This window comes from Ochotona princeps, chromosome 27 (assembly GCF_030435755.1).
Source record: "Ochotona princeps isolate mOchPri1 chromosome 27, mOchPri1.hap1, whole genome shotgun sequence".
Taxonomy (NCBI): domain Eukaryota; kingdom Metazoa; phylum Chordata; class Mammalia; order Lagomorpha; family Ochotonidae; genus Ochotona; species Ochotona princeps.
The window spans coordinates 1,691,112-1,715,052 of record NC_080858.1 but is presented as its reverse complement, the minus strand read 5'-3'; the positions used below and the strand labels follow the sequence as shown (position 1 = coordinate 1,715,052).

The following is a 23,941-nucleotide window of genomic DNA, read 5'->3' as shown; positions in this document are numbered from 1 at the left end:
AGTCAGGCACACAAGTGCCTACACCACGACACAGGTCCCATGTGGTCCAATCATTTTTTTAAATCCAATGAACAGAGGCCAGCACTGTGATGAGCAGGTGAAGCTGCTGCCTGTAACGCTGGCATCCCATATCAGAGTACAAGTCCTGGCTGTTCTTCCTGTGCTCCAACTTCCAGCTAACGAGCCCGAGCCCCTGCCATCCACTGTGGATGCAAATCCAGGCTCCTGGCTTCAGGCTGGCCCGGCCCCAGTGGTTGCAAACATTTGGGAAGCAAGCTAATTGAATGGAGTATCTCCTGGATCTCTGTTACTGTTTTTAAAAACGAACAAATAAAAAAACTGGAGGTGGGGAGGAGACTGGAGTTGTGGCATAGCAAGAAAAGCTGCTTCCTGAACACCAGCTTTCTATATGGGCACCGGTTCATGTCCCAGCTGCTCCACTTTCGATGCAGTGCATGCTAAGGGCTTGGGTTCCTGTACCCAGGTAGCTTTAGCCTGGACTACATCGGCTACTACGACCATTTGGGAGAATAAAATAGCAGATGGAACATCTCTCTCCCTCTCTAGCAGATGAAAGAAATTCTGTTTCTCTTTCTCTCTCTCTCTCTCTCTCTCACACACACACACACACACACACACACGAGCAGATCAAAGATTCTACATTTTTTCTTCCTTTCCTCTCTGTGTAACCTGGACTTCCAAATAAATAAATCTTTAAAATATATATATATATATATATGGGCCCAGTGTGGTAGCTTAGCAGCTAAAGTCCTCACCTTGCACGCAGCAGGATCCCATATGGGCCCCGGTTCTAATCCTGGTGGCCCTACTTCCCACCCTGCTCCCTGCTTGTGGCCTGGGAAAGGACAGCCCAAAGTTTTGGGATCCTGCATCCGCGTGGGAGATCTAGAGGAGGTTCTGGGCTCCTGGCTTCAGATCAGCACAGCTCCAGGAACTGCAACTGCTTGATTCAGCAGATGGAAGATCTTTCTCTCTGTGTATATGGCTTTCCAATAAAAATAAATAAATCTTTAAAAAAAAAAATAAAGTAACACTGAGTAGTTGTAGTAGCATCCATGCATAGTAATACTGGCTTCATAGGAAATAACAAGCCCTCTACCCAGCACGCTGTCCTTCTCGCCCTCCTTACACCTTCACCCCACTGCCCGGTGCCATGGACTGCCACTGTCCTCCTGACGAAGGCAGAGAATACATCGGCAAAGACCCACGGACCACAGAGCTCAGACACAAAGCCAGGCAGTCTGGTTAGGGGCGGACCCTTAGCCATTACCTAACATTGCCTCTTACCACGCCTGAGGAAGTGGGTGATGTAAAAGCGAACACCCAAAAGTCTGCCTTTGTGATGATAAACTAATCACAGCTCTTCTGAGGTTTTTCTGAAGCTTAGTCCCTTAGAAAATCTGAAAAAATTGCTCCCTTTTATAGATGTTTGGCAAGAAATTTCAAGGTATTCATGGAACTTCCTGAGACTTCCACAAGCCTCGGTTAGAAAACTTGACTAATCCTGGAGCTGGTGCTGTGGTGGAGCAGGCTAAGCTTCTTCCTGCAGTGCCAGCATCTCTTGGAGGTGCCAGTTCAGGTCCCAGTTGCTCCACTTCCAAGCCAACTCCCTGCTTACGGCCTGGAAAAGCAGCGGAGAACAGCTCAAGTCCTCGGGGCCGCTGCATGCACATGGGAAACACGGAGGAAGCTCCTGGAGGCTGGCTTCAGATGGGCACCACTGCAGCCACCGCGGCCTCTGAACAATGACTGAAGATCTGTCTCTCCTCTCTATAATCTGTCTTTCAAATCAAATAAATGATTTTGAATCTTCAGAAAAGAAAAGGGGGGGGGGGAAGAAAACTTCACTAATCATAGCCTAATTCTCTTCCCCCACTTACTGACTGCCGCACACCCAACTCGTTGCACAACCTACTCCTCTTCCACCTGGTTAATCTACCACAGCTCTGCGCCACTGGGTAACCTGACTGAATGTGCAGGGGGCCAAGGTCAGCACCCAAACACTTTAGGGGGGAAGTGCTGTGGTGCAGGGGGTTAAACCCCAGTCTGCGATACCTTTCTTGAATAAATGCTGGGGGGTTGCAGATGAGCTTAGCAGTGTGGAGAAGTTTCCAGCTATATAAGAAATGTGTGGTAAACAGCAGATAAACCAACTGACTCAGCAGAGTCCACCCTCCTGGGACGCGGCCCAGAGCCACGGTCACTCCAACAGCCCTGGAAGGTTTCGAACAATAATTCCGAAATAATTCCGAGCCATTCGAGAAACGTGGCTCATTTCTAAGATGGATACACAAGCTTATTTGAACATCCCAAGGCTGCTGATTCAGATACGTATTGACCAAATCTTAAAAACCAGGCTCTTCATTTCCCTGAAGATCTGTGATGAATGAGTACTGAGTACAGCCAGAGCAGTGCCTAGCTGGGCGCAGGCAAAGGGCCTTGTGACCAGCTCTGCGTCTGCCCTGCCAGAATCCCAGCCAAACGCAAGGCAGAACCAGGGGCGCCGAGACGCACAGCTTCTACTGCTCATCCACAGACAACAAGATAAAGCCAAGCCACTTCAGGGTGCCTGCTCTTTCCCAGGCACTGCTTCATCACCGTAGGACAAAAGCGAGTACTCACTGTGACAGAGGCAGGAAAGTGACAAGCACTTCCTTAACAGACACTGGGCTGCATGTCTAAGATGCAAAAGCTATTCCATCCCATTTCCCTGCCATGCCAGCCTTATGAGGAATGAAACAACAGCTCCAGGCCTGGTACATTAGCTCGACTGGCTAATCCTCTCCTCTCAAAGTGCCAGCTTCCCATATGGGCACCAGTTCATGTCCCAGCTGCCCCACTTCCCATCCAGCTCCCTGCTTGCGGCCTGGGAAAGCAGTCGAGGACGGCCCAAAGCCTTGGGACCCTGCACCCCCGTGTGGGAGACCCGGAAGAGGCTCCTGGCTTCAGACTGACTCGGCTCCAGCTGTTATAGACATTTCAGGAGTGAACCTAAAGACAGATTTTTCTGTCTCTCCTTCTCTCGGTTAATCTGCATTTCCAATAAAAATAGATAAATCCTGAAAAAAAAATACAAGGAAATAACAGTTCCATTTAAAGAAGGAAATTGAAGCTTAGCCAGGTTGTCCCACACAATGGAAAAGCTGACCCTGGACGGCAGATGAGCCTGACTACAAAGGCAGGGACCCTCAATCCTCCGGCAAGGTGGCTCAGGGAACCATCGCAGAAGCATTATTACATAATTAACAGGAACACAGGCCAGAAAGATTGCCTAGATCAGCACCAATGTCTCCTGACACTGACACTCCGGGTCGCTTGTTAAACTTCAAGCCGTGTAGTCGGCAGTTTAAGAAAAGATCAAAGATTTATATGCTCCGGTTTGAGAAAACGCTGAGTGTACCTGAACCGCTGGGCATAAGCTATTCTTCATGGAGTAAAAGAAGAAGGTGTTAGTCTCCAGCCCAGAACCAAGAGCAGAAGGAAAAGTCCGACAAACACTCCTATATAACATAGGGAGGACAGTACCTATCATGCAGGTGGCTAGAATCATACGAAGTCCGTGACCTTCTCTCATGAACTATGCCCAACAGGGCCCAGGGCAATGACTCAACTGGCTAATCTTTCCCCCTGCCAGTGCTTCGGGCACCTGCACCCACGTGGGACACACGGAAGAGGCTCCGGGGTGCGGATCAGCTCGGCTGCGGCCACTGCAGCCATCTGAGCGGTAAGCCAGAGGAAGGAGAGGTCTGTCCCCTCTTCTCTCTGAAAATCGGCCTTTCTCACAGAAATAAAGAAATCCTTAAAGAAAGTTGCAGGTAGAGAGACAGAAAGACATTTCACCCACTAGATTACTCCTCAGATGACTGCACTGGCCGGGGGTCAGCCAAACCCAGGAGTCAACGGCTTCATCCGGGGCTCCCAACTGAGTGCAGAGGCGCAAGCACCTGAGCCATCCTTCGCTGCTCTCCAGAGGCTGTCAGCAGGGTGCTGGATCAGAAGTGGAGCAGTCAGGACTCAAACAGGAGCCCAGGTGGGATGCTGGTGCTGCAAAGCACAGGTAAACTGTGACACCATTAGGTCAACCTCATTAGGAAATATCTTGACAGCTGTTCATCAATTACAACTAATATGAATTGAACTAAAAGCAAAATATTTTTCTCCATACCACTGATGTATATTTCAAAATGGAGAAACGAAGTTAATTACTTAGAGAGTACATTTCATGGGGCCAGCACTGCTGACATGCAAATCCTCCAGCGGCGGCACTGGAATCCCATATAGGTACCAGTTCAAGTCCCAGCTGCTCCACTTCCTATCTGGCTCCTGCAAATGGCCTGGGAAAGCAACGGAGAATGGTCCAAGGCCTTGGATCACTGTACCCACGTCACAGACTCAGAAAAGCTCCTCACTCCCAGTTTGGGACTGGCTAAGCTCTGACTGTAGCAACCATCTGTGGAGTGATCCAGCAGGTGAAAGATCTCTGGCTTTCCCTCTCTCTTTCTGCAACTTCGCCTTTTAAGTAAAATAAATAAATCTTTTTTAAAAAAGGGTACAATTACAACAAATTCAATAAAAATTTGCAATAGGAAATCACGTTTCTGAATTCCAGGGGTGGCTCACCTCTAAACAGAACTGCCTTCATATATTCCTCAAATCTAAAATAAACTCTGCACCCGGCACAATGCTTCAGTGGCTAAACCCTCGCCTTGCAAGCACCAGGATCCTTTTTGGATGGCAGTTCACGTCCTGGCTACCCCACTTCCCATCCAGCTCCCTGCTGTGACCTGGGAAAGCAGTCCAGGATGGTCCAAAGCCTTGGGACCCTGCACCTGCGTGGGAGACCCGGAAGAAGCTCCTGGGTTCGGATTGGCTCAGCTTCTGCCATTGCGGACACTTTGGAAGTAAACCAATGAATGCAAGATCTTCCTCTCTCTCTCCTTCTCTCTGTAAATCTGACTTTCCAATACAAATAAATAAATGTAAAAAAAAAAAAATGCAGAGTTACAAATGCACGAGCGGGCCATGACAGAGTACTGAGACCAGCAGAGGATGCCTAATACCACTGGTGGCAGAACAAACCGGTCAAGACTCCTGGCTGAGCTTCAACAGCAGGTATCTGAGCTAGTTGAGGCTCCGAGGTGGACTAAGTCAGACGGACACTGGAAGGATTGCTTCAACTTTGGAGCAACAAGAGGAACAGCATCTCAGAACTATTAAACCACTTCAACAGTACCCTCGGAACATGCTCCACATCGGGGACTGGAATGACATCAAGTGGCTGTCCTACATCCTCGGGTGATGGTGTGGTTAGGCTGCTGGAACAGACACAGGAAATGAGCAAGGAAGACTGGCAGCAGCTGTCTCATGCACTTGACCCCACTCCCTGACACATCCCGCCCTAACTGGTGCTCCACGTGGGCATGCGTCCTTCTCAACGATGTAATCATACACAGTAAATCTAGTATGAACAAAACAATAGCAGAGAGAAGCAGAGACAGACAGAACATTCTTTCAAATGCCGTTTCATGCCCTAAATGGTCACAACTTCTGGAGCCGGACTGATTCAAAGCCAGGAGCTCTTCTGACTGTCCTGCATGCGTGCAGGGGCCCAAGCACCTGGGCCATCCTCTCTGCTTCCCAGGTGTCCTTAGCCCCAAGATTCTTCTTCAGAATACTGGTAACTCCCACTACTTAATGTGGTAAAGACTTAAAGGCTTAGGACATGTGTTGACAACTTCTCTGTGTTCCTTATGTGCATTTGTCAATCTTACTGAAGACATATGACTGAGAAAAAAAAACACAACTAGGGGTCAGCGCTGTCATGTGCCAAGTAAAACCACAAGCAGTGGCACCAGATCCTATGTGTGTGCCAGCTGGAGTCCCGGCTGCCCCACTGTCAAGCCAGCTCCTTGCTAAATGCACCTAGGAAAGGCAGCAAACGATGGTCCGAGTGCTTGGGCCCCAGTACCCACATGGGAGGCAGATGAAGTTCCTGGTTTCAGCTTGGCACAGTCCTAGCCACTGTGGCCATTCAGGGAGAGAGCCAGCAAACAGGAGATCTTTCATCATTTCACCCTCTCTCTCAAATAAATAAAATAAATCTTTAAGAAAAAAACAGTATGCCCAGAGTGGTAACACAGTGACTAAAGTCCTCGCCTTGCATGTCTGGGATCCCATACGGGCGCCGGTTCATATCCCGGCAGCCCCACTTCCCATCCAGCCCCCTGCTTGTGCCCTGGGAAAGCAGTCGAGGACGGCCCAAAGCCTTGGGACCTCTACCTGTATGGGAGATCCAGAGAGGAAGCTCCTGGCTTCAGGCTTCAGACTGGCTCAGCTCCAACTGGGCCAAAGTCTGTTTATCTTTGAAATATTCTTCTCCAGGTTTTTAGTGCAGAATTTCTGCTCTGGCGGTCACCTAGGAAGTGAACCAGCAAATAGAAGATCTTTCTGTCTCTCCTTCTGTCTGTAAATCTTTCCAATAAAAATAAATAAACCTGTAAAAAGTGACGAAACAAAAATCAGATATATTCAGGGGCGCCTAGTAAAGCAGTTTATCTGAGGTTAGTGCAAATAATAAAAGTTAAAGAAAATGGAACATAGTTTCTACTTAAAGATGAGAACAAAGCAGTCACACAGATAAAACAATACATAGGTCATTTGCTACCGTGATGTAACACAATCAGGAATACTGAGAAGGGGGACAGAGAGACGAGACCGCAACTGTGACCGTGAGGGTCATCAACGTTGGTTTGAATGACAGACTTTAGGTTTATACTGACGGTTTCTGAAGGCTAAGCCCACTCCCCTCACTACACGAAAAGGCATCACTTAAATGACTTACTTGGGCTCTAATAAATCATGGAGGCACAAGATTCGAAATTTATTTTCTGGTAAACAAAATTATTACCGAATCCTAGAACACATGCTTATAATTTTTGACGCAGAGTGACAAATAAGGACTATATACTTTATCTGCCATCTCTCATCTGCTTCTTTGTGGGCTTTCCACATACCCCAAACACACACACACAATCGCTCTACCCCCAATGCCTCCACCATCACACAAACTAAATGACGGTGATGTCTTGGCTACCGTGCGTCTCGCCGCCCTGATGAAACAGGAGCAGCCGGTACAAGGAGTGCCTGCCTGTTCTCATGAGACTAATGTGACGCTGATAACACATGATGAGCTGTCATACCCAATAACTGACCATGCAGAAAACCTAAAGCAGAAAAAGTCAACATTCTGAGGATACAAAAGGGCATTTCTCTAGCTAACCAACGGCCCAGACAGACTGTGTTTTTCATGGGGCTAATCCCCTCCGCCCGGACTAAGCGGCAGAGCCACACAGCAGCCAATGCAGCAGAAATGCTGCACTAAACACCCGGAGGAAAACATTTCACAGACAGACAGACTCTGGCCCATGAATTGCCACCATCCATCTCGGTTCCAAATGAAACCCGGTGAGTCAGCAATCGCCATATTCCAACCCTGAAATTCATTCAGAACGTATCAGATTAATAAGTTTAGACCAACTAAAGGGACTCGACCTTACACAACCAGATTCTTTCTAAACCTATGGTTCTCCAAATCAGGGGCACATTAAAGTGATGTACAGAATGTACTTAAACACAGATTCCCAGGCCCCACTCTAGATTGGTTCTGTAGGCCTAGGGTAGCCCTCCATGATCTTTATCTAAGTAGCCAGACCTTGGCAAATAACACTCTAGAAAACCCCAGCAATTACAATTAAAAAAAAAATTATTTTAAGAGACACTTATTTGGGGCCCAGCACATTAGCCTAATGGCTAAATCCCTTGCCTTCCAACCACCAGGATCCCATATGGGAATCGGTTTGTGTACCAGCTGCTCCACTTCCCATCCAGCTCCCTGCTTGTGGCCTGGGAAGGCAGTAGAACTTGGTTTAAAAAAAAAAAAAAAAAAAAAAAGAAAGAAAGAAAATAGAAAAAAAGGAGAAGAAAAAGATTAAAAAAAAAAAAATCCAATGCCTTGGAACTCTGCATGCAGGTGGAAGACTAGGGGGAGGCTCCTGGCTCCTGGCTTTGATCAGCTCAGCTTTGGCCGCTGCAGCCACTTGGGGAGCAAATCAACAGATGGAAGATCTTTCTGTCTCTCCTTCTCTCTGTAAATCTGCCTTTCCAATACAAATAAATGGATCTTAAAAAAAAAAAGAAGAAGGGGAGGGCAGGAGAGCAGAGGAGAGATGAAATTTATTAGACATTTATTAAAAGCTCAGAGTTACGGATTCTCTCTCTGGTTCACTCCCCAAGTAGCCACATGACCAGGATGAAGCCAGGCTGAAGTTAGGAGCCAGGAATTCTTCCAGGTCTCCCATGTGGGTGGCGCAGGCCCTGGTACTTGGGCTATCTTTCACTGTTTTCTCAGGCCATTAGGAGGGAGCTGGATTGCAAGTGGAACAGCTGGAGCTTGAACCGGTACCCCTATGGGATACTGGCACGGTGGGCAGTAGCTTTACTTGCTATGCCACCATGCTGGCCCTATACATTTAAAATGTCTACTGAACATGTACCCAATTTGTTCAAGTGTTCATTAAATAGCAAACATACCCAAATACCACCTTACTGAACCAATGAATTAAAACTCAGATTAAAAAAAATTCCAAAACAGCTCCTCATGATGGTAGTTTTCAGATTCTACTGGCACACACCTCTCTCCCCAGGCCTCTTGGGAACCAGCAGACAGACTGAGGGAGAGAAGACGTGAGGAAGAAGGATGCAAAGAGATTCCCCATATAAGCAAGGTCAGTCTCCCAGTGGCCAGGGTCAAACACCTGCTCATGATGGGAAGTTGAGCGTGAGGGACTGGTACAGTGGCATAGTGACTAATCCTGCACCTGCAGTACTGCGTCCCATACGGGCACTGATCTGGATCTCAAGTGCTCACTTCCCAATCTAGTGCCCTAATTAGGGCTTAGGAGATTATGGCAGAGGAGGATGGCTCAAGTCTTTGGGCTCCTGAACCCTTGTGGGAAACCCTGAAAAAGCTCCTGGCTTCCGGCTTCGTATCAGTTCAACTTTGGCTCTTGCTTGTAGAGTGAGATAGAGGATGAAGATATTCTCTCTTTCTCCCTCTCTCTCATGTGTGTGTATAACTCTTCTAGTTAAATAAATAAATGTTGAAGAAAAAAAATGTAAGAATGAAACATGTGGGGCCTCAACAGGCTAATCTGTAAGTGCCAATATCCGATATGGGTACTGCTATGTGTCCCAGGTACCCCACATCCCATCCAGCTCCCTACTTAAGGCCTGGGACAGAGGTGGAGAACGGGCCAAAGCCTTGGGACCCTGTACTGTGTGGGAGACCCAGAGGAGGCTCCAGGCTCCTGGCTTCAAATTGGTGCAGCTCTGGCCGTTGCAGCCACTTGTGTGAATTAGCTGACAAAAGATCTTCCTCTCTGTCTCTTCCCTATATAAATGACTTTCCAATAAAAAAAAAAAATGAACTAAATCTTTCAAAGAGAGAGAGAGAGAGAAAGAAGGGCCTAGGAAGTACTGGCACACGAAGCTCTGCCTCTGCCCTTTGGGGCCGTTTGGGGGTGAACCAGCATATAGAATTTCTGTGTCTGTCTCTTGTTCTGTGCAACTCTGCCTTTTAAATAAAACTGAAATCTTCATTTAAAAATAAGAACGAAACATGTATACAGAAATAGTATTTAATTCAAAATTTGAGGTAGAATGACAAAAATCTCTCCTGAAGGCCTGATTTGAAAAACTAATGCTCTCAAATTGCTCTTTAGAATTAGTGAAATTCCTACCAGAATGAAGACTGGTTTTATCCAGAAGACAAACCGATTGCAAAACTCATGAGAACTAAAAGTTATGTAAAATAATCAAAGCACTATAAAAAAACAAAGAACAAGTTTGCAGGATATACATCAGGTTACGACTTACCCCAGGGCTCCAGCAATAAGGGTGGCAAATTATTCAGTAATGAAACAACTTACGCATCACAATGAGCAAACGTCAAGAGGGTTTTCTCCGGGGCCGGCGCTGTACGCACAATGGGGGTGGATTACGCTTCTGCCAGCAATGTCAGCGTCCCATTTAGGTATGGGTTCAAGTCCCAGCTACCACTAAGGCCATCCGGAGAATGAACCAGCAGATGGAAGATCTCTCCCTCTATTTCCCTGTAACTCCACCTTTCAAATAAACAACCAAAATCTTTTTTGGTAAAATGGCTAGTATCAAAAAAATAGAAACTAAGTGTTGGGAAGGACATAGGGTGGAAAACGGAAGACTTGTACATTCTTGTTGGGTCTCTAAAGTGACAAAGTCACTGGGGGGACCATATGGTGTTTCCTTCAAAATTCAGGGGCTGGTGCCATGTCTCCTGTGGCACCAGCATCCCATGCGGGCACTGCTTCATGTGCCAGCTGTCCCACTCCCCATCCAGCTCCCTGCTTATGGCCTGGGAAGGCAGGGAAGAATGGCTCGAGTCCCTCTCCCTGCACCCTCACAGGAGACCTAGAAGAGGCTCCTGGCCCGGCTCAGCTCTGGCCGTTGTGGTCATCTGGGGAAGGAACCAGTGGATGAACACCTTGTTTGCCTGGCTCTCTTTCTCTCTGCAAATCTGCCTTTCAAACAAACAAAAACATTTTTTTTTTTTTTAAATTAAACATAGGGTCTGCCACTGTGGCATAGAGGGCAAAGTTGCCCATTGCTGTGCTGGCATCTGGGCTCCTGGCTTTGGATCTCCTCTGTTCCAGTTGCTGTGGCCATTTGGGGAGTGAACCAGGCGATGGAAGATCTTTCTCTCTGTATTTTCTTTTCTCTGTAAGTCTGCCTTTCCAATAAAAATAAATAAATAAATCTTAAAACCAAGTTACATCACAACAGAAAGTAAAACAGCTGCTGTGTGAGTTCAGTGAGATTAGAAACTTAATACTTTGTACACTTGCCTTCATAGATCTTCAGTCATTTGATGAAATTTTATTTAAATAGCCACCTGCCTTACTGTATTTCAAACATAATCCATTTTTGCTAAATGTTTATTCGAAAGGCGGAGCAACATAGAGGGGAAACGACGGGGGCTGGGGAGAGATCTCCCAGGCCCTGGCTCACTCACCAACGCCTACAACAGCTGGCTCGGGGCCAGCCTGAAGCCCGGAGCCACAAGCCCCACCTAGCCTTCCTCCCAGGTGCAGGGAGGCCCAGGTCCTCGGGTCCTGCCCTGCTTGCTTTCTCAAGCACACTGTTAGAAGGAAGCTGCACTGGAGGGCAAGTGGCCAGGTGTAGAAAGAACACTCCAGTAAGAGATGCCTACGTCCAGGAGAAGGACCTACCTTTCTGTGCCAGTGACGGACCCCAAAGCACAACACAGTACTCGTTACACTGAATTCTACACATGAGCAAGCTCGGGAGACCTTCTGTCATCCTGCCCACTGGGTCTCAGCAGTGCTGAATTGCCTGAGCCGGAAGTAGCAACAGATAAGAAAGCATCCCCACGGCTACAGTAGATTACTGTGTGTAATTAGGGGGCAGGTGCCCTGACGAAGAAGATAAAGACTGTCACTGGTACTGGCATCTCATACGGGCAAATTTATGTCCCACCTAGCTCCCTGCTAATGGCAGGAGAAGACAGACGATGGTCCAGGTGCTGGGTCCCTGCACCCAAGGGAGACTGGGATGAAGCTTCAGACCACTGGTTTGGGTCGGACTCCGTGCTGGCCACTGCAGTCATCTGGGAGCTGGACCACTGGTTTGGGTCGGACTCCGTGCTGGCCACTGCAGTCATCTGGGAGCTGAACCAGCAGACTGAGTATCTCTCTCTCTCTCTCTTCCTCTCTGTCTATAATTCTGATTATTTAAATCTATAAATACATTTTTTAAAAACTGAATTTTATACGTTTAAAGAGCATTATTCATTTCCAATACGTTGAGTATGAAATCTCTCATGATTTTCTATTAGTTACATGTATATAATGCATTTGTATTGTACCAATGGAAATCACTTAAAATAACAAGATTTAGGGGAGAAAAAACATTACAAGTAGTTGCCTCCGAGAATGAACCAGGAGATGGGAGTGGATGGGGTAAAGGGGCACTCATTCTAAGCTCGCTTTTCCAACCATGCACATGACTGGAACATATACGCTCGTAACAAACGCTGTCCTTATTGCGACTTGTTACAATCAGCCGAAGGGAATACCTTGGGGGGAGGAAAGATGCTGCTCTTGCGGCTTTTCCTGAGGCAGCCCCAAGTAGCTGAGGACAACATACTTGGTTTCATAGTGGAATCCGGCAGGCACAGCAGCAGAGGACGCCATCGAACTGGCCGGCACAGCTCCTACGGGGTCAAGCGACAGACGCAGACATAAGACACTTGTAGTGTATGGTTGGATACATGTCAGCACATTTTATTATTGAGGGCAACCACTCGAACGCTGAAGCATGTGTTTCTCACACTTACGTCCAGTCATCTTGAAAAATGTAACTTTACCCACACACAGGCTGATGCCCTCCGTTTCTGCTGGACTCCCAAGCCCAGCCGCCCAGCTTTCCCATCCATGGGTTAACCATGACCCCTTTTCGTAAGTCATTGTCTACTTAAGTAAACTGAAATCAGCTTATGCTGCCTGCGGTCAAGACCAACCTGGAATGGCCATGACTGGAACCAAATCTTTCCATTTCTAAGGCAGTGCCACGTCCAATAACACAGTGAAGCTTATGAGCTCTAGTTTACAGAAATCTTCTAATTCTACAAAATCCACATATAAACCTAGCAGTGTGGTTACATTCAGATATAAAATTACACTCTTGAATTGAAATAGAAGATGGTGCCCTCTGATCATCTTTTAGTTTTATTCCTTTTACGTTTCTGAAACTACAAGGCACTCTACAGAAGTCAGGCACAAGGATAAGATGACGTCACCAACCCACAGGACTTCTCAAATAAGCAGAAAACAAAAATAGCTACCCAGGTGAGAATAAAGGCATGTGAGTGTCACCCTCACGTCCATCTGTTTCACGTCCAGTCCAGTTCCCTATTCCGGCACACCGGGAAGGCAGTGGAAGACTGTAACTAGGCCTGGTACCACCTGGGAGACCCGGAAGACACTCCCTGCTCCTGCCTCGAGCCTGCCGCAGCCACTCAGAGCCCCTCAGCCGCTTCGGCCTCTGCCTCACCCGCTCTGTAACACTGCCTTTTGCTTTGTTTTGGGGTTTTTCTTTTTTTTTTTCAGGGAGCTGGATGGGAAGTGGAGCCACCGGGATTAGAACCGGCACCCATATGGGATCCCGGCGCGTTCAAGGCGAGGACTTTAGCCGCTAGGCCACTGTGCAGGGCCCAACACTGACTTTAAAATAATGAACCAAACGTTAAAAAAAATAATTGGAGCTGCTGTGGTAGCACAGCAGGTCAGCATCCCACACGGGCACAGGTAGTGGCAACACTTCCCATCCAGCTTCCTGCTTACAGCCTGGGAAAGCAGCAGAGGATGGCCCAAGACCTTGGATGCCTGCACCCAAGTGGGAAACAGAAGAATTCTTAGTTCCCAGCTTTACAGCGGTCAGCTCAGTTCTGGCCAATGTGATCACCTTGCAGAGGACGGCAGGTCACTCTGTCTCTCCTCCTCTCTGTAACTATGACTTCTCAAGTCAAAGAAATAAATTAAAATGTATGTTAAAAAATCAATTTAATTGGGGGAGGAGAAGGAGGGAGCCCACTGCCAACTAAATTGTATCAAAAAAAAAACAATAAAAAAAAAGAATAGCAAATAAAATTGTGCAGCAAAAAAAAAAAAGCAATTTATTGGGCCCAGTGCAACAGCATAGTGGTTAAAGTCCTCGCCTGGAATGCCCCTGGATCACATGTGGGCACTCGTTCTAATCCTGGTGGCTCCACTTCCCATCCAGCTCCCTGCTTGTGGCCTGGGAAAGCAGTCAAGGATGGCCCAAAGCTTTGGGACCCCAGACCCCCATGGGAGACCTGGAAGCAGCTCCTGGCTCCTGGCTTCGGATTGGTGCAGCTCCAGCCGCTGTGGCTGCTTGGGGAGTGAATCATCGGATGGAAGATCTTCCTCTCTGCCTCTCCTCTCTCTCTGTATATCTGCATTTCCGGTAAAAATAAATAGATCTTTTTTTAAAAAAAAATCAATTTAATAAATTAAATTGGCTAAAAGATTAAAAAACCCCACAGAGTCAGAAAGGTAGAAAGAACACCCAGAAAGGTGTGGTTGTGCCAGTCAGGGCGGCACTCCGCTAAGGCTGAGAACAGTGAGCGCAAGGCTTCTGCCCCTCCCTCTCTGTAACTGCCTTCCAAATAGAGAAACAAAAATAGATTAATTTTAAAAACTTCTTTGAAAGGCACACAGACAGATGGAGAGAAATCATCCACCTTTTGGTTTGTTCCCCAAATGTTCAGCACAGCCACGACTGCGTCAGGATTAAGCCAGAATTCACAAACTCCAACTCGATTCCCCATGCACGGAGTTGGTAGGAACCCAAGGACTTCGGCTAACACCTACTGCTCTCACGTACACACTGCAAGCTGGACACGGAGCAGAGGAAGCACGCTGCGGCCAGACATTCGGATGTGGGACACGGGTGTCCTACAGAGCGACTTAACCACTGGCACAAATGTCTGCCGTCAGATGTACTTGTCAAGCCACTGCGGGGACACCCGCGAGCCCTGGTGGCGTGCTTGACTGAATCCGTTACTCTGCTGCCTGTCGTGTAGTTGATGACGGTCCCAGCACCTGGGTCTGTGGCACAGAGTTACCCCGGCTCTGTGTCACTGCGCTTCAAGCACATATTGAAAATAAAACCCTTTCAAACACATATCTGAAGTCAACAAATCCTGTGTTTAGTAACATCTCCAAAACCGGGTACAAATATTCATGATCCTCTAGCACTAAGTGTAACACCCATTATTTTACTTTTTTTTAATTGAATGGTATTCGAGGTGCACACTTGAAGATGCCAGTGTTGTAAAAATTAGGTACATTTTAAAAACTATCACCAGAAACTACGTAGCAACTATTAAACACTACTGTGAAGCCTTTTTTTTTTTTTTTTAAGATTGTATTCTTATTGCAAAGTCAGATATACAGAGACGAAGAGAGACAGAGAGGAAGATCTTCCATTGGATGGTTCACTCCCCAAGTGGCCACAATGGCCGGAGCTGCACCGATCCTAAGCCAGGAGACAGGAGCCTCCTCTGGGTCTCCCACGTGGGTACAGGATCCCAAGGCTTTGGGCTGTCCTCCTTGCTTTCCCAGGCCACAAGCAGGGAGCTGGATGGGAAGCAGGCAGCTAGGATTAGAACCGGTGCCCATATGGGATTCTGGTGTGTGCCAGGCGAGGACTTTTACTGCTAGGCTACCATGCCGGGCCCCACTACTATGAATTCTTAGAAAAAGCATATACATAGCATCCCATAACTCTGTCATATTGACTTCTCAAACTTGTGTCACCATTATCACCTTAGTAAGGAGCCTGTGGGACCAGTGCAATACCCTAGTGGCTAGAGTCCTCACTTTACATGCACCAGGATCCCATATAGGCACCGGTTTGTGTCCCAGCTGCCCCACTTCCCATCCAGCTCCCTGCTTAAGGCCTGGAAAGGCAGTGAAGGACAGCCCAAAGCCTTGGGACCCTGCACCCACATGGGAGACCCAGAAGAGCTCTGGGCTCCCAGCTTCGAATCGGCACAGCTCCAGCCATTGTAGCCGCTTGGGGAGTGAATCATCAGATGGAAGATCTTCTCTGTCTCTCCTCCTCTCTGTATATCTGACTTAGTAATAAAAATAAATAAATCTTCTTTAAAAATCTAGTTTAATCACAAAGTCAACAGTTCATGGGGGGGGGAGACTTTCATTCTTGCAATCTACAAAAAAAGCACTTTTCATCTCAAAAGCTATGGCGACAAAGGACAAAAACTGGATTAGGAACCAAAGGGAGCACTTTAGCAGGAACTAAATGAACTATTACATCTAACAGACCCTGCTGTGCCTCTCCGCAACAGTGTCTTAAAGCTGACAGAACAGACACTGTGGCACGTACAAACACCACTCCATCACGGCGCCCCGCCGAGCTCACTGTGGACACAGCAACCCAGGGACTCGGCTAGAGTTACCATGTATCCACAGTTGTCTTTCTACTTTGTCCAAACCCAACACTTTGGAAAAAAACCCAGTTCATGTATTCGGCATTTCTGCTGTGTGAATACCTGTATATTACTTATGTCTTAACCTTATTTTAACCTTGTTTTTGTAACTGCCATACTGTTATTTGGGAACTTAATTTTCACCAGTGCCCCACAACGTCCTCACAATTACACTGATTTGACCTATTTTTTTTTTAATATTTGTTTTTATTGGAAGAGCAGGTTTACAGAGAGGAGAGACAGAGAGAAGGATCTTCCACCCACTAGTTCACTCCCCAAGTGGCCCCAACAGCCAGAGCAGCACTGATTGGAAGCCAGGAGCCAGGAACTTCCTCCAGGAATCCCACGCGGGTGCAGGGTCCCAAGGTTTTAGGCTGTCCTCGACTGCTTTCCCAGGCCCCAAGCAGGGAGCTGGATGGGAAGCATAGCAGCTGGGATTAGAACTGGCACACACTTGGATTGTCATGGCTTAGAGGTAGAGAATTAGCCAACTGAATCACGGCACAGGCTCCCACAAATAAATCTTAAAACAACAACAGTAATAATTGGGGGGCCACACTCAGTTGCAGAAGTCACCGGGTGTTAACAGCATCAGTAAATATCTGAGAAGCAGATGTGACCGCCCATGTCACGGTGATGCCCACCCCTGTTAGCTCCTGCTTCCCCTCCCGGTCTCATCTTCACAGCAACAGAAAGATGGTTACAAAATGAACTAGACATGCACAGTTTATGCCTTAGAAACAGATGCAAGATCATGCTTTGCGCGCAATCTGGTTAAAATGCAAAACAAACACGAGCAGCATTGCACAACTGGGATGGAGCCAATCACACTCGGGCACAGCTACCTCCGCAAGCATAAAATCACCAGCTTTTACTTTACAGCCCTCCGCTTTGCCCTGGTTTCTGGAACGAGCAGCACTGCTGTAGAACTAAATGATTAAATGTTGTCACAAAACAAAATGGAAAGAACACAAACAGCACTCTTGCTAGCGTGGCCGGACACCAAACACCCCGGGGGGAGGCAATTCTGCTGGCTACTGGGCAAGACGGCCGCTGGCGAGTGGCGCCCCCTGGCGGTGCGCGGGACACGCTGCACAGCTGCACGTGACAGCGCTGCCAGGGACTGTTCCAATCCGCACAGACCTGGCCTCGCTGGAGCAGCACTTCCACACCCTGAAGCTCAGAACACTGTTATACTGTTTCAGGAACTTTTTTTGGTTTTTGTGAAATCATTTCCTTCCACCAACGTAGAACTTATAAGACTGTTCAAATCTGGCAGTCAAAGACTCAAGAACATCAATAGTCCTAAATTTGTAATGGACAAAAACTCAAACTCTCAAATGAAAAAAACCCCAGAACTTTACACGTTAACAAAGTTTGTTGATCTTCAGTCATGGAGTGATCTGAGTAGGTAAAAAAATTTTTTTAAGTAACATAAATTCCAGTAGTGGTAATGTTTAATCCACACTTTATTAGCTTCTATTAAATTCTAGAACCTCTTCAGAGAAACAAAATAACCCTAATAAAAATTATGAGTGTATAAAAATTTGCCCTGCCCTGCTGAGAACTGCAGTTAAGATGTCTTTCTCTTTTTTTTTTCTGCAAGGTGTCACTTTTAACACCGAGCAGCGAGCAGCTGCTGGGCCCAAGTGTGGACTATCCTTTTCCGATTACACACGTCTAACTGAAACACACTGGTCCAATCCTGTGCTAAGAGCAGCTTCGAGACATTTCCACTCAGCAGCTGGCACTGGCAGATAACTCAGCCACCCTCCCCTCTTGCACAATTTGACTTTCACAATACGTAGTCCTCCCAAGTGTGTGCACAGGTTGTGGGAAAGGAAGACATATACTTGTTCCCTCCGTTACCCTGCTACGCACATGTCAGAGGAAAATGAAAACGTGTCTGAACAGAAACCTGTACGTGAACGCTCGAAGCAGCAGCATCCACAAGAGCCGAAAGGCAGAAACGGGTGCATTTAAAAGCAGGTGTCGTGGCCACAGGATGAGTACTATGTGGCCCCCAGAAAGGATGAAATGCTAACCACTATAACGTGATGCGGAGTGAAAAACGGCAATCAGAATAAAGCACAGAGGAAGTGATCCTACTTAGACAATCTATTGAGAAAAGCTGTGCAGCCAGTTGCCTTCGCAGAGGAGGCTTAAGTGAAAACACTGAGTGCCTGGGCAGGCATTTGGCAGAGCAGTTCAGGCATCACCTGAGAGGGCCAGGGGCCAGGTGCCCTGCCGGCCCAGCCCCCGCAGCTGCAGGCTCCTGAGGAGTCAACCAGTGTTTCAATGTTTCTGTGTTGTCTCTCACACATGCACTATTGCTCTCTGCTTTTCAAAGATAAGAATGTTGGGGCCCGGCGCGATAGCATAATGGTTAAGGTCCCCACCTTGAATGCCCCGGGATCCCATATGGACGTTGGTTCTAATCCCGGCAACTCCACTTTCCATCCAGCTCCCTGCTTGTGGCCTGGGAAAGCAGGATGGCCCAAAGCCTTGGGATCCTGCACTTGCGTGGGAGACCCGGAAAGAAGTTCCTGGCTCCTGGCTTCGGATCGGCGCAGCACCAGCTGTTGTGGCCACTTGGGGAGTGAATCATCAGATGGAAGATCTTCCTCTCTGTCTCTCCTTTCTCTGTATATCTGCCTTTCCAATAAAATAAATACATCTTTAAAAAAAAACAAAGTTAAGAATGTGTGCTGATCCGTACACAAGGGTTTTGGGGGGTTGTAGGGGGTGCAGTGATGAACACTTGTAGTAATGGCTGAACAACTCTGGAGATACAATAAAATCTAACAAATCGTACAACTGTGAGTTGTATATGTTACTTGTATTTCAATGAAACTTTTTGTTTGTTTGTTGTTTGTTTGTTTCAATGAAACTGTTCTTAAAAATCTGTTAAGGTCAGTGCTGTGGCATGGCCAGTGGAGCCTGCAGCAGCGGCACATCATGTCAGCACTGGCTCGAATCCCGGCTGCTGCACGTCTCATCCGGCCCTCTGCTAACGCGCCTGGAAAAACAGCTACAACAATCCTAGTATTTGGGGCCCTTGCACCCACATGGTAAACCCAAAAGAAGCTCCTGACCCCACAGCAGCCTAGCTCTGGCCACAGGGGCGTGTGGAGTGAACCAGCAGGTGGAAGATCTCTCCCCTTCTCTCCCTCTTTACGTAACTCTATCAAATAAATAAAAATTGAAAGAATCAATCTGTTACTCTGAAGAAATCCCCGTGCCCCAGCTCCATAATTAAACAAGAACTCTCGGTGATCATTTATTTGGGAGAGGATATGAATCAAAATCAAGTCTGAAAAGGAGAAAAGAAACAGGGAAATACTGTTTTAGAACTTGTTTAATAAAAGAAAAAAATTTGTCCAATATGTCCGAACTATCTTAGAAGAAAAATCCATGCAGGGCTGGGGTTGTGGCACAGTGGGCTAAGCTGGCCCCTGTGCTGCTGACCCTCCACCTGGCCTCTGGTTCAAGGCTCAGCTGTTCTACTTCCAATGCAGCTAACGTGCCTGGGAAAGCAGGTGAGGATGGCCCAAGTGCTCGGGCCCCTGCACCTGCAGGAAGACCTGGAAGAAGCCCAGCTGCAACAGCCCGAGCTGCAGTGACCATCTGGGAAGTGAAACAGCAGAAAAAAAAAAAACTGTCTCTCCCTTCCTTCTTCCTCCTCTGTCGCTCTGTCTTTCAAATAAATGTACTTAAAAAAAAATAGAAAATTACATTTTACAAATTGACTTCACTGCTGCAGTCACTGGTCCTCAAAGCTCAATGTGTAGGGCATGAATAAAGTGTGCCTGAATGGTGTGTTACTGAACATTTTTTTGGGCACGGGTTCGTATCCTGGCTGCTCCACTTCCCATTCAGCTCCCTGCTTATGGCATGAGAACACAGCGGAAGACGGCCCAAAGCCCTGGGAACCCGGCGCCCATCAGAAGCTCATGGCTCCGGATCAGCTCAGCTCCGACATGGGTGCAGGGCCTCAAGCCCTGGGACCATCCTCCCCTGTCTTCCCAGGCCACAAGCAGGGAGCTGGATGAGAAATGAAGCAGCTGGGACTTGAACCAGGGCCCATGTGGAATGCTGTGCCTGGAGGTGGGGGATTAGCCAGCTGAGCCAACGCACCAGCCCCATCATACATCCTTCTACTGACTTCAAGTACTGGCATAAACATCTCCACATAAGAAAATGAGCTATTCGAAAAAAAAAAAAAAAAAAAAAACACTGAGTACCTGATTCCAGGAAAAATAAATTTCAAAATCCTTAACTTCCGTTTAGCAAATGAACAAGAGTTTACGCCAGCTTAAATATTTTCAACTCAGACACAAACTTGCAGGCCACATTTACCCAACTGCATTTAGCATGCAGAAGCAGCTCACCACCTACATGGCTTCTTTAACTTTCTGGAGGATTAAAAAATATCTGAAAGGGTGTGGCAATTCATCCAAGGTCACACGGCAAGCCAGGGCAGAGAGCAACATTCCGGCTTATACCAAACCCAGGGGAAAATGGTAGTGACGGTTTTGCAATTCTTTCCAGTTTTGTTCTATGTCATAAGGCAAAACAAGTTGACAGCTATTCTGAAGGAAGAAAAGCACTTGTGGGAGTGGTTAGATGTCAACAAAGCGACAGCATGTGACAACTGCCAGACCGATCCTGATTTTAAACCCTAGGTTAAAGCCTCCTCCAGGGTGGGTTAGGAAGGCAAGAAGCCTGGGATCTCCACAGCATTTCCAGAGCACAAAATCAAAGGAAAAGTGACTTGGTGTGAATGGACTCGCTCCCAGAGCAACAACAACAACACAACAACAAGCAGGCTCTACTGAGAAAAACGCACTGGAAACTTCAGATCTCTAACCATCTATGTAAGCAGAAACAACCAAGACTGGCAGATCAACCCCTAGGCTATAACCAGTCCAAGGGAGCCGGATGAAAAACCTTTTTCCTCGACCAGAAATAAGCCCGCACTCCCCAGCCTGGCCCTACAAACAGCGCCAGGGCTTCCGTAGGGACATTCGCGGTGGGGAGGGGGGCCACGCCCGGATCCGTCCACTGCCCCCCACACACACACCCCACACACGCACGCCACAGGGCGCTCTACACACACACACACCCCACAGGGCACCCCACACACACACCCCCATAGGGCGCTCTACACACGCACACACACCCCACGGGGCACCCTACACACACACACACACACACACACCACGGGGCACCCTATACACACACACACACACACACACCCCACAGGGCGCTCTACACACGCACACACACCCCACGGGGCACCCTACACACACACACACCCACAGGGCACTCTACACACATGCACACACCGCACGGGGCACCCTACACACACACACCCCACAGGGCGCTCTACACACACACACACCCCACGGGGCACCCTATACACACACACACACACACACACACACACACACCCGACGGGGCACCCTACACACACACGCACCCCACACGGCGCCCTACACACACACACACACCCCACGGGGCACCCTACACACACACACCCCCCACAGGGCGCCCTACACACACACACACACACCCCACTGGGCACCCTACACACACACACACCACAGGGCGCCCTAAACACACACACACGCACCCCACAGGGCGCCCTAAACACACACACACACACACGCACCCCACAGGGCGCCCTAAACACACACACACACACCGCACGGGGCACCCTACACACACACACACACACGCACCCCACAGGGCGCCCTAAACACACACACACACACCCCACGGGGCACCCTACACACACACACACACACACACACACACGACACGGCGCCCTACACACACAGCACCCGCCAGCCGTCGGAGCCAGGCCCACGTGAAAGCCGCCTCCTCGCCCAGCTCAGCCTGCCCGAAGCCCTGCTCCCCTCACCTGGCCCTGGCCCCTGCCCCACAGGAGAAGAAGCAGGCGACAGCGGCTGCTTCCGACCGGGTCCCCCAGCGGCGGCGGCTGCTTCCACCCGCGGCTCTAATCGACCGCCGCCGCCATGTTGGAGGGTGAGGTCACCCCGGCGTGCTGCCGTCACGGTCGGCGTGCTGCGTCACGGCCGGCGTCCGGGCGGATGAAGGGCGCCGGGGAGCGCCGGAAGCGGCCGGCTGTTTATCCTGAGAGGAAGCGCGGAGGACGCGAGCTGCGGAACCGGCCTCTCCCCAGGCCCGTTCTGCCCGAGGTGTCCTCAAATCGGGATGGTTCTCGGGGCTGCGGAATTTCCTGCACCCTAACTTATCTCCGGTTCCAGAGTTAGAGGGAAGAGACAGGTTGGAAGGAGAGACGGAAGAGCCAAGTCCTGTGCGGGGACGGAGTGTTGGCCCCTGGTCCAGATGTGTTACCAGTTTTGAGCGTGTGCAAACACGTGAAATAAGTGTGAGGAATGCAAGAGCTGCCAACCAGGAGGGAAGGTGGTCCTTGAAGACTGAGAAGGATTTTGAGGGGGCTAGCAGGGTGAGAAGGGGGACCCTCGGATGGGTTGAGTGGTGGTCTCGCCGTAGGGGACCTCGCTGAGCAGCGTTGAGGCTGTACAGGAAGCCCATTGCCTGGAGGCAGCTGGTTCACTCCCTGCAATGGCTGCAATGGCCGGGCTCAGCAGGCTGAGCCGGGCTCCTAGGACTCCAGCTGGATTGCCACAAGGCAGTGACCCCAAGCGTCCAGGCCGTACGCATGGGGGACGCCTGGGGTGGCAGGGTTTGGTCTCCAGGCTCTGCTGCCAAGCCCAGCACCTCTTGCCATCTGTACTCACACGGCCGGGGGCATGATTTATACTCACAGGTGTTGGATTTAAGGGGACGTAGGTAGGAGGGCGTCCTGTTGTTCTGTAGGCAATGGGGGTGGTATGCTGAGAGGACTGGGAAGAGTCCAGCCTGAAGATAAGGGTTAGAGGAGTATCTTATCAGCCAGATCATAATCTTACGGGGTGTGACTGCTGGATGGAATTGAATTTCTTTACAAGGGGAATTAAGAAATTCCAAAATCCAGTATTGATAGTTGGCATTGTATGGATATACTGCAAACTGTAATTCTATACTTTTTTTTAAAAAGATGTATTTATTTTTATTGTAAAGTCAGATATCTAGAGTGAGGAGGAGAGACAGAGAGAAAGAATCCTGGCTGATGATTCACTCCCCAAGTGACCACAACAGCCAGGGCTGTGCCAGTCCGAGGCCAGGAGCCACACAAGTGCAGGGTCCCGTCCTCAACTGCTTTCCCAGGCCACAAGCAGGGAGCTGGATGGGAAGTGGAGCTGCCGGGATTAGAACCGGCGCCCGTATGGGATCCCAGACATTGAAGGCGAGGACTTAAACCGCTAGGTCACCGTGCAGGTTCGAGTTTTCTGTTGTTTTGAAGTTGTGGGCATGACATGATGGCTCAGTGCCTAACTCCTCACCTTGTTAGCACTGAGATCTCATATGGGTGCCAGTTCATGTCCTGGATGCTCTACTTCCCAGCCAGCTCCCTGCTTGTGACCTGGGAAAGTAGTCGAGGACAGCCCAAAGCCTTGCGACCCTGCACCCACATGGGAAATCCAGAAGAAACTCCTGGCTCCTGGCTTCAGATCAGCACAGCTCCTGCTGTTGCGGCCACTTGGAGAGGGAACCAGTGGAGAGATCTTTCTCTCTAAATATGCCTTACTAATAGATAAAATAGTATAAAGAAGAAAAACAACCGAAAGATATTTCATTCCATGTGCAGTGGGCCCCTATGTCCACAGCAAGTCCCAATTG

At 48.6% G+C, this 23,941-nt stretch overlaps 2 protein-coding genes across 4 annotated transcripts in view; one reads left to right on the top strand and one right to left on the bottom strand.

Moving 5' to 3' along the window:
• The window catches only part of BCL2L13 (BCL2 like 13), a 54,463-nt gene extending 32,219 nt beyond the window's left edge, over window positions 1-22,244 (bottom strand). For 2 of the 3 annotated variants that reach the window (XM_058656132.1, XM_058656133.1), the window contains exons 1-2: window positions 22,095-22,244; window positions 12,212-12,349 (exon numbers count right to left, since the gene is read on the bottom strand). In XM_058656132.1, coding sequence (XP_058512115.1) covers window positions 12,212-12,329 — 118 coding nt within the window. In that variant the 5' untranslated portion in view covers window positions 12,330-12,349; window positions 22,095-22,244. The remainder of the gene's footprint in view (window positions 1-12,211; window positions 12,350-22,094) is intronic. The other variant, XM_058656134.1, reaches the window with a different exon arrangement.
• Window positions 1-23,941, top strand: part of BID (BH3 interacting domain death agonist) — a 90,270-nt gene that overhangs the window by 52,631 nt on the left and 13,698 nt on the right. The gene's annotated exons all lie outside the window — the stretch shown is intronic.